The sequence below is a fragment of the Coffea eugenioides genome, chromosome 1 (genome assembly GCF_003713205.1).
Source record: "Coffea eugenioides isolate CCC68of chromosome 1, Ceug_1.0, whole genome shotgun sequence".
Classification (NCBI taxonomy): domain Eukaryota; kingdom Viridiplantae; phylum Streptophyta; class Magnoliopsida; order Gentianales; family Rubiaceae; genus Coffea; species Coffea eugenioides.
This window is the reverse complement of record NC_040035.1, coordinates 7,793,529-7,804,231: the sequence shown is the minus strand read 5'-3', so window position 1 is coordinate 7,804,231 and position 10,703 is coordinate 7,793,529. Positions and strand designations below refer to the sequence as shown.

At 32.0% G+C, this 10,703-nt stretch overlaps 1 protein-coding gene across 1 annotated transcript in view; it reads right to left on the bottom strand.

The window, feature by feature from the left end:
- Positions 1 to 8,219: 8,219 nt before the first annotated feature.
- Positions 8,220 to 10,703, bottom strand: part of LOC113767000 (putative disease resistance protein RGA3) — a 4,352-nt gene continuing 1,868 nt past the window's right edge. The window contains exons 2-3 of the mRNA XM_027311174.1: positions 8,401 to 10,608; positions 8,220 to 8,287 (exon numbers count right to left, since the gene is read on the bottom strand). Coding sequence (XP_027166975.1) covers positions 8,220 to 8,287; positions 8,401 to 10,608 — 2,276 coding nt within the window. The remainder of the gene's footprint in view (positions 8,288 to 8,400; positions 10,609 to 10,703) is intronic.

Sequence of the window (10,703 nt, the reverse complement as noted above, 5' to 3'; positions counted from 1 at the left end):
TTGATTTGGAAAGTAAATATTTTAAGATCCAAATATGTGCACTAATATCTGGGGTTTAAGTAACAATTTCAATGTTGGTACCCAAAAACTTTATTATGTTTAATTTCATCTTGTAAAATAATTATCTAAAAAGTGAAACTAAAAAGGGTTCAATATGCAAAACCAAGAGGAGCAGTAATTATGGGTTTTAGATTAATAAAATTGCTGGTTGTAAATGCCATAGATTAGGGTTTGAATATTGTCCAAGAAATTTTCATTTTTATTCTGAGCCACTAGTTTGACTAAGAGGATTCAAACATTCCAACAAATCTTTGTTTTTTCTTGAAAATTTGATGGACCAAATCTAGAAAAGTAAATGATACTTCACCGTCATTTTTGAGTTGTTTAAGGTGATTGAATTTGTATATACTGTTTTATGAGGGAATTAATAGTGTAATTTTGATTTTCTTAGAATCTCTTATGATATTCTTTATGTCGATTTTTTAAAAACTTTTGTGAAGCAATACTGAATTTTTTTAAGGTCCCCAATTAATTGTAAATTAGATTACTCTCCAAGAATTGGATTTCCTTTCCATTTTGAAAAGTTCTAGTGCTCAATATGGCATTTCTTTTTACTTTGATTGGTACAAAATAGCTTAAGTTTTACAAATATATAATGACTTTTTTGTTTTGATGAAGAAAAAAAAATCCCTAATTCATATTTTGAAACCTGAAACAATGAAAATTCAAAATCAGGTTTGTTGGGTCAAAAGTTATATAGTATATTTAATCATTGTTTACCGAAATTTGTACAAATGACATTGCTGTAATTGGCTACTTATTTTAGTTCATCCATTTTTTTTATTAAGAGAATTTTAGTTCATCTAAATAGTATAACATTAATAGTAGAGGGATGGTGGAAGGACACGTCATGCAATTAAACCAATCAATATTACACGGTGCATTTTGTCCAAATATCGAAGTGAATTTTGGAATTTGAGATAAAGTGACATTTTAATCCAATTTTGTAGGAAAAGTGTAATGACACAAAACAATTTCCCCCATTGCTCTGCAATAAATATGCCTATTATGTTGAGACATAACTTTTTAAATTTGTTCAAGAAAATGACAAAATAGAACATACAAAAAATCTTTTGTACTACTCATTATTTTATTTTTCTAAATTTTTAACACATAAAAATTCAAATACGTTTGTTAATTCCTAAAATTGTAGGTAGTTAATTATTTCTTCCCCAAAACTAATTCAAATTACGTTTGCACAATTTCAGTTCATATAGCTAAAAATTCGTGTTTGAAGTGGAAGAATAAACTCTATATCTTAACCAAACTTGAAATTTAAGAATAATCAACACGAACTTTTGCATTTTCTTTATACATTTGGGAGAAATTTGATGAAGATGCTTTTTGTCTTCATACACAATTACTTACAAAGAGAGATGAATTTATGCAATTGGTTAAGTGGTACAAGAACCTAAAAAAAAAAACTATAAAGGGTAGATAATTAATATTGAATAGGGAGAAAAATGCTTCTTTGAACTTGATCTTCAAAATTAAATTAAAGGTGGTCAAGTAACGTCATAAGAGGCTATTATGATATTGCCAACTTGGTAGTTAGAAAAATTACCTCGTGCATCCCTAGCATTCTAATTTTTTCCTATTTTCTATATAATTATAGATAATTCTCAGTGATGAGATTAATATATACAATTATAATGGAACAATATCACGATTGATGATATCGCCAAAGCTATAATTCTCAGTCTATTCTCATTGATTTTGTTAGTCCCGTTATCCACCTAATTAGTTGAATAGCTTGCCTACTTCTTCTATCTCTTTAATTTTTTATCTATTATTTTCATAACTCATTGGTTTATCTCTTTAATTTATTTTTCTATTATTTTCATAACTCATTGATTTGGTTTTGAGTTATTTACCTTTGCCATATTTTTTCCTTGTATTGTAATTCTTTTGCTTTAAAGCACTCTTATTTTTAATTCTTGAAAGTGGATTTAAAATTTATTTCTTTTGCAAATACAATATGATTTAACTCAAACAACTAACAATCTAAAATAAAAGTAATCCAAAAAATGTAGACACACTTTTCCTTCAATATTCATGGGATATAGAACATAATGCAATTTAAAATAAATTTAATCTAGTTATTAGAAAATATGGACACATCTTGAAGTCAAGATTTATATAATAATTAGAAAAGCGGAAAAGATAGTGAAGTTTAGAAGAAGATCAACTGCACACTGGTACAATAAACAAGCAAAGTTCAAAGAAATTAAGTATGTTGCATATATCACAGGATTGAGTCCAAAGTCTTTAATGAAAAAAATAAGAACTAAAAAAAAACATAGTAGACCCTCAATATTCTAATTTTATAATATGAAAAAATGACTATGGTATGGAGGATTAGATATGGTCGAATGACCCCCTCCCCCTCTTCTCTTATTAATGAATATGAACTTGTCCACTAAAACAGCCATTGCACCATAAAAATTTAAGGTTCAGCAAAAATAGTAAGAGCAAACTTGAGAAGAGTATTATGCAAAAGATCTTGAACCACATGATACAAAAGTATCGACAAAATGAAAAGAAATTGTAAAATAGAAAAAGTGGAGAGAGATTGGAAAGCAAGAATCAAAGAAGAAGTGAGAAGTAGACAACCTCGTTATCTCAATGAGAGAGAAAAAAAAGGAGTAATTGGTGAATAATGGGTCCAACAAAGTCAATGAAAATATATGAGATTGATTAGTTGAGAATAATGTTGGTATTTACATAAATATTGCTTTGGCAAGGTGATTATGGCTCAGGTAGTATCGCCAACCACCATATCACCCTTAAGAATTAAAACACCTAGTCTATGCCAACTCTTATTCTTGGATAAAGAAATGATTAATGACCAAAAGATTGAGCATTAATCACATTAATTTATTTCCCAAAAAGAATACCTTAATTTATTTCCCAAAAAGAAAACCAAAAAGAATCTAGAGTTGACTTAAAGATTGAGCATCAATCACATTAATTTATTTTCCAAAAAATAAAACGAAAAAGAATCAGGAGTTGACTTTGCGAATACATTGCAACATTATTGTGTCTTGTTGGATGAAAAGCTGGCAATATTGCCAGCACAATGTACATCCACAAACAAAGAATCCTTAATGTGGAAACAAGGATTATGCAACTTGAAAAAGTTTTAGGCACCTTAATATTACATTCGGGTTAAAGCATTAAACCTCGCTCAACCTTATTCTCAATGACAGTTTGCCTCCCTTAACTCAGTAAATGGGCACTTTCCCCCCTTATTTTATGTTTTAGGAAAAAATACTCCTTCTATATTAATTATTACTAGTGCTAAAGGCACACCCAATATATGTGTAGTTTAGAAATAATTATTAATTTTTATGAATATATTAATTTTTTTTACAAAATTAAATTTTGTATAAATTCTTCATAAAAAATTACAATTTATTAGTATTTTTTCTTTAATATAGTTATAGTTAATTTAGTAGTTAGAATATTTAAGGGAGTTATGGAAGAGTATATTAGCAAATGTGATTTGGTGGTTAGGGTAAAATATGATTTTTTTTAAGGACAAAATTAGAAGTTCAGAAAATGACACAAAACTTTTACCCCAACTGCCACTTCTCTCTCTTAATTATTGCATAGATATAGATTTTATTTATTTATTCTCATTTTTCCCTTCTTCACTTGTCATTCCTTTATATTTTTTAATTTTCCTCCTTTCCCTCATGTGATCAACTATTTTCTTCTCTTTACTATTATCATCTATATATTAATTTTAATCTTCTTAAACTTATTCTTTATTTATTTCTATACTTTTTACTCTTTGTTGAAGTAATAATTATCATAAAGTCTTTGCTATAACAGAGCATATTACCTATGTGAATAGACTATTTCATCTATTTTTTAAATCAATATATCTAGAGTTTAGAATAAACTAATTTCTAATAACAATAGTAACAAATTCAAATCAAAATAACATAGAGGTTAATAAACAATACATGAAAAAGTAAATAAAAATATTAGTTACTTTATTTTTTTGGGATATACTTTTCAATATTAAGTAATTTAAAGTTCTAGTTTGCATATCTTTTTAAATAGTCAAATTGTTAGTAATATACACTTTTTGATTATGACATGCATATATTAGTTTTTTACACTATACAGTTTGTCTTGAATTTTTTAAAAAGGAAAATAAATAAAATAAGAATGAAACTATAAGTAAAATATAAGTACAATATTATAATAGTGACAGTCGTTCAAAACGTCCCTCACACTTTGCAAAATGACTTTTTAGTCCCTCATTTTTAAAAGTGTAATTTTACGTCTCTTACAAATTCATAGTAGTCAAATTTTGTCCCTATCTAGATTTTCGATTAGTTTTTTGCTGGAATCCACCACGTGCTTTGTACGTGATCATTTTTGAAGGACAAAATTGTCAAATTAAATTTTATATAATCCGATCCATAGTCTGTTACATTTCACAAAATAAATTTTTTCGTCTCCCACATTTCACAAAATGAATTTTTTTCATCCCTCACATTTTACAAAATAAATTTTTTCATCCCTTTTTGATCATGTATACGAAATAACATTTTTTTTTAAAACTCATTTATATATCTATTTGATTTCATTTGAACTGTACAAATAGCACGTAATATATCTCGATTTAATTTTGTCTAAACATATTGTTTAGGTGAAATTAAATAGATATATATATATATATATATGGGTTTAAAAAAATTGTTAGTTTTTTACTCATGTTAGCATAGAGTACCATAGTTTAGAGCAAAACTTTAGTATAAGAACAATTGGTGGAACATGAATTCAAGGCCTTTTTTCACTCGTACAATCCAACAGCTACTAATGTTACTGGCTTTTCATCCTCGCACTTTGAATGCTTTCATTGATATGATATCTTCGTATCCATATTCATTAGATCAACAAGTAAAGCAATTCAAAGTGCTTAAAATGGAAATCATGTCAACCAAGAAGATATACCTGTGATGATCAAGAGAAGATATACCTGTCATGAAAACCAAGAAGAGGAACAATTAGCATAGGGATAAAAAAATTATACATGAAACACAAAAGGATAAATCAAGTCAAGGACATTTGAAATGATCAAGACACACAGCAAAACATTTCACTAAAGAGGTATATTAAGTAATAGTCCTAGTCAATAATAACTGGCAAGTGTTCCACGCAAAATTATCTCTCAAGCCCTTATATTTCTCTTTTCCTGCATAAATTTATATTTTCCTTAAAAAAAAAGAGTAAGAACACTTCACATGAAAAAAGAGTTCAAAAATTTTGACATAATAGAAATGAAATTGATCATCCTTGAATAGCATCAAGATAAACCTATCGTTTATAGTAGGAAATATATAGTCTGTAATCAGGAGGAGGGAAAGAATTATATCTAAATCTATACAATACATGTTAGATAAAAATAGAGATATAGAAGAAACAAGAATGTAAACCTCCGACAATGTTCGAGATATAGAATTTGCAGGAATAATACATGTTTATATAGAAAGTTAAAAAGCTTCTAAATGATCTACTTGCTATAAAAGTTTGCATCAAAGAATTTTTATTTTTAGGTAATTTTTAGTCAAAATCAATCCTTTATTTTATCTCTAATAAGATAATCTAGTTTGTACAAGGACTAGCTTTTACTGAAAAATTATCATATGATACTAAATAGTTATATTATTTTAGATCAAATAGGTCTAGCAATGTGCCAGGTATATAAGGATTAGATTTATTAATTAGGTAAGTTATTTTTGAACCAATTATTGTAAAAATAGGCCCACAAATCTAATCATCATATGCAATAGAAAAACATTGAATTCATCAGATCATCTATGTACACTCAAATTTTAAATGATTGAGGTTCATTACCAAAATTGTAGCCCAATTCAAAATTGAGTAATTAATTTTTACTACCACAAAGTTAGCTTTGTTGTTCATTTCAATATTAATTAGATTATAGATACAATGAAAAGATTTTTAAATAATAATATCAATCTCCATTACAATTAGTGACAGTTAGACAAATAATGTTTTAATTTTTTTTATATATAGGCTTGTTTCCATTTTGTTAAAAATTGTCACCTAATTTTTGTATTTCATGTTAGATTCATCTCTTATAATTGAAACTTATGTTTGTTTGTTTTTTTATATATGATGTAGGAATTTGCTAAGGCTCAATTTTATGATAATTTTTATTCTTTTGTTTAAACTTAATACAAATTACTAAGTGTTTCCAAGTAAAAATGGAATGGCATTTTGGTGGGGGAAATCACAGATAACTACCTTCCATCTTCAAAACCTGACTGATAAGTTAAAATAACTTCTCCCCCCTGAAATTCTCATAAGAACAACGCGGGAACCTTGGAGTTCTTTGTCCAAAAAGCATTGATTTCTGCTTCCTAAAAAAATTCTGGAAAAAAACATCACAATATTACGTCACAGTGCTACTTCAGTTATGGCATTAAGTAAAAACATGAGCCACAGAAAGGTTTGGTCTGGCAACTAGTGTAACAATTTATCACTCAAAATCCTAAAGAGAAAAAATTAAGCTAAATTCCATTGATTAAGCCATAAAGAACACATACTAGTGCAGATATCACCCTGCATTTAGGCACAATTACATGACTCAAACATACTTGCAAACTTGGATCAATTCCCTTGCAGTTTTAGTAAGTTGGGTGGAGATTTTTCCAAACGACATACCTCCTCATCTTTCTTCAAAAAAGATTGGAAACCACAGCCTAATGTTGCAGTTAGAGAATGTGAACAGTGCAACAAGATGCTTTAGAGGTTCCAGGCTGACTCTACTTTGAGCGCACTTTTGAGCCTTCTGCAATGTTTCGGCACTATGACTGCTTTCTGCGTCACTGACACTTGTTGTCTGCAAGGCCATAATATCATCAATCCAATTCACAAAATAGAAAAGTAGGTAAATATAGTTTCTGAGCTTTAAAAATTTTGAAAGACGATATACATTTGTAGTTTTGACAGCACCCTAGTTCCTCTGCAAACAATTTTAACTTGATCGACATTGAGCTAATTTTATGGCAATCATAACACAGAGTCCTACAGAGAGCCTAAGATTAACTTGATAGCAGTGAAGATTAAGAACATATCCATCCATTAAATGCCAGCGGTAAAAACAAAAATTATAATGTTCTCCCAAAATTGCTATTTTATTGGTTTTAATGTTGTTTGGAAATATCAGTGTCGAAAAAAATAAGTGAATTTCGTGGACAAATAGTCAGTACCAAGTTCATATATAGGAGTGAATTTTACCATGCTTATCAATCTTTTCGATGGTTCAGAAAAGTAGATGAAATCCACAATTTTTATTGTCAATTTGCTTGTAACTCTATTTTGTTAATGACAAGAATTAGTTTATAAACTGAAAGAGAGAGTAATTTTCACCAGTTCATAAATAGAGAAACAGAGAGTTACAGAGAAAAAGAGTAAGGGACAAATATGGATAGAATAAGATGGTGAAGAACAGCTATATCCAATAATGAGAAGCAATTAATTAAAATTTTGAGGTGAAATATTACCGGATGGCTCAGAAAGACTTATAATCACTTGTACGCTGTGGAATATTAGAGATCTTGGGCCACTCGGAGCCGCTTTGAGGAGTGCATCTTCGAGTTAATAGAGGACAATTAAGAATTTCCAGACGTCTCAATTTGAGGCGTTCCATGGCATCAATGGAGGGTAAATCTCCGAAGTATTCTAGATGTAGTGATTTGATGTTAGTCAAGTGTTGAAGCTGATGTGGCAGAGATTTCGTGTCAGGCATCCCACCTAAATGCACGTCCTGGAGCGTCGATGAAGATGCTAATCCAGCCCAATCAAAGTAATCTGAGACGACACCAATCTGCACTTCCCTTAAGCTGGTAAGATAGCCAAATCCACTAGGCATCTCGGTATTCAAGTTGGGACACCACGCTAACCAGAAGGTCTCGAGAGAAGGTGTTCGTCTCAAATCAAGGGGAAAAGAGACCAGATTGGGACAATTGAACAACTCCAGCTTTCGGAGAGACGTACACGACTCGAACATTTCCACCGGCAATCTTTTTAATCCATCGCACTTAAAAATAGTAAATTGCTCAAGAGACTTAAGGAGGCTTTTCTGTCCTTTCTTAGGATTTAATCCAAATGAATCAATTCTCGGGCAACCCCTTATGTCCAAGTGCTCTAAAGCTTGAAATTGATAAAGATCTTCTGGCAACTGCCGTAAATTCTCACCCAAAAAGATTACCAATCTCTTAAGACAAGCCGCGCAACTCGTTCCTCTTAATGTTGTTATATTATGGCAAGCCGTCAATTCTACACTTTGAAGACTTGGGAAAAGACAGAGTCGTTCGAGCATGTCAGTGGGTAGACTGTCACAGCCATCAATCCTCAAACTACTCTCTGGTCGTATCACTAATTTTAGAGACTCCATGCCTCCACGCATTAATTCAAGGGACGAAAGATTGGTTATATGGCTCAAAACCTTTTCTGCCAGCAAAACATGGCAATTCTCTTTGATTTCCAATACAGCAAGACTTGGGAAACGACTTGGAGCTGGAATGGTGGTCAGTTGGGGGCAATCCCAAATATACAACTTTTCCAGCACAGGAAACACATCCATCACATGTGCGTCCTTCCACTCTTCCAAATTTTTCATCCTGTCAAGAGAGAGAATTTTAAGGGCTGGAAAGAATGTTTGTCTGCTAGTAGTGCCTGAACCTGCTGATCTTCCATCCTCCTCCTCACAAATACCATAGAATGAAAGTCCAATGCACGTAGTGTTTTCCAATCCACACAGATATAGATATTGGAGCGACGACAGTTGTCCTAGGGTGGGGAGGGTGAGTTCTCTGGAATTTATTAAGTGCAATTCCACTAATGTTGATGATTCCACAAGCCATTGTGGACTCTGATCTCCCCTAAAATTCCAGATATGTAACCCTTTTAAATTTGGGTGAACTTCGAGACCTTCCAACACATCTTCATCGCATTTATCACTTTCCCCATCCCTATTGCCCCACTCAAGTACCAACCGATGCAGATTTGGCTTTTTAGATAGGTTCGCCAGTTTAGCATCATCTTTGCCATTTACTAATTCAAGATTTCTGATCTCCAAGGAGCCTTTAAGATCTTGCAAGGTCCCAAGTTCTTGGATACCACGACCTTCCTCTTGACGACCTATGTTAAAGAACTCTAATGTTTGAAGAAAAGTCCATCGTCCAATCCCGGATGGCATTTGGATTTCGCGTCCTGTATCATCATCATCATAGTGAAGATGTCTCATGCTAATCAAATTGCTCATCTTCTTTGGAAAACCTTCTTCAAGCTTGCCAATTCTCAGTGTTTGCAAATGATAAAGTTTGCAAAGAGATTCTGGCAAAGCGGTAATCATAGAATCTGAAATGTCAAGTAAGTGTAAATGTTTTAGTTTGCCAATGGAGGTCGGCAACTCTTTGACATCTGCTCCAAACAATTTTAGGACATGCAAGGATTTGAACTCTGATAACATATCATCAGCTATGCCACCCTTCCAAAATAATGTGCGAAGTGATGCTGATTTTTTTTCATTGATTCTTTCGGAGGAGTATACTGCAAGGTAACGGTCCTGATTGCTGCTGTTACGATTCAAAATTGATTTTGCAAAATCATGCACAAGATCATGCATTTTATACCATGTTCTCCACTCCCCTTTTACTTCTTCCAATAAGGAAGTTTGCAGCAAAGTTCTCAGATACTCATATCCTATTCCCTCCATCGTTTGATTTTGGGAATCCGGTTGAAGAAAGCCTTCAGCCATCCAAAGCTCAACTAGTAGATCTTGTTCCATTCTAGTATCTTGATAAAAAATTGAGCAATATGCAAAACATTTCTTAACCGGTGCAGGTGACAGATGATCAAAACTCACCTTAAGTATTTGGGCGATCCCACCCTGATCTCCATTCAAGAGGCTCTCCTCCAAAATAGATGGCCAATCCTCTTTTCTCTTTTTACATAACAAACCTCCGATTAACGTTGCTGCCAGAGGTAGACCGTCACATCTTCTTAAAACTTGCTTCCTTAAGGCTTCCAATTCTTTTGGCACTTCTTCCCCTACAGTTGCCCTATTTTTCACGATAGACCAGCAATCATCATCGTATAGCTTTCTTAGGTCATGACGAGTAAAATTGATCCGCCGATGTCTAGACAGAACAATTGCCACTTCTTGGAGACGAGAAGTAACAAGACACCAGCTCCCTTTCTTCGGTTTGAGTGCCTCCAAAGTGGTGAAAAAGTCATTCAACAATCCTTCTTGATGATTCCACAAATCGTCAAGAACAAGCAAATATCTTTTTTCCTCAAGTTCAGTTTCAATTCCTTCAACTATTACCTCCCTCCTATCCACTTTAGCCTTTTTTTTGGTTGACGATTCTAGAATCATTTTGAAGAGCTCCGTGATTTCAACTTCTTTACCCACACAAACCCAAATTTTTTTGTCAAAATGATTATCAAACTGTGGAGTGTTGAAAACGGCTTTGGCTAGAGTTGTTTTTCCTAATCCTGGGTGGCCAATTATGGAAATAACTGAAATACTATCACTTTCAGATTCGGTCAACAACTTAACTATTTTTTATTCATCCTCGTCTCTTCCTAGG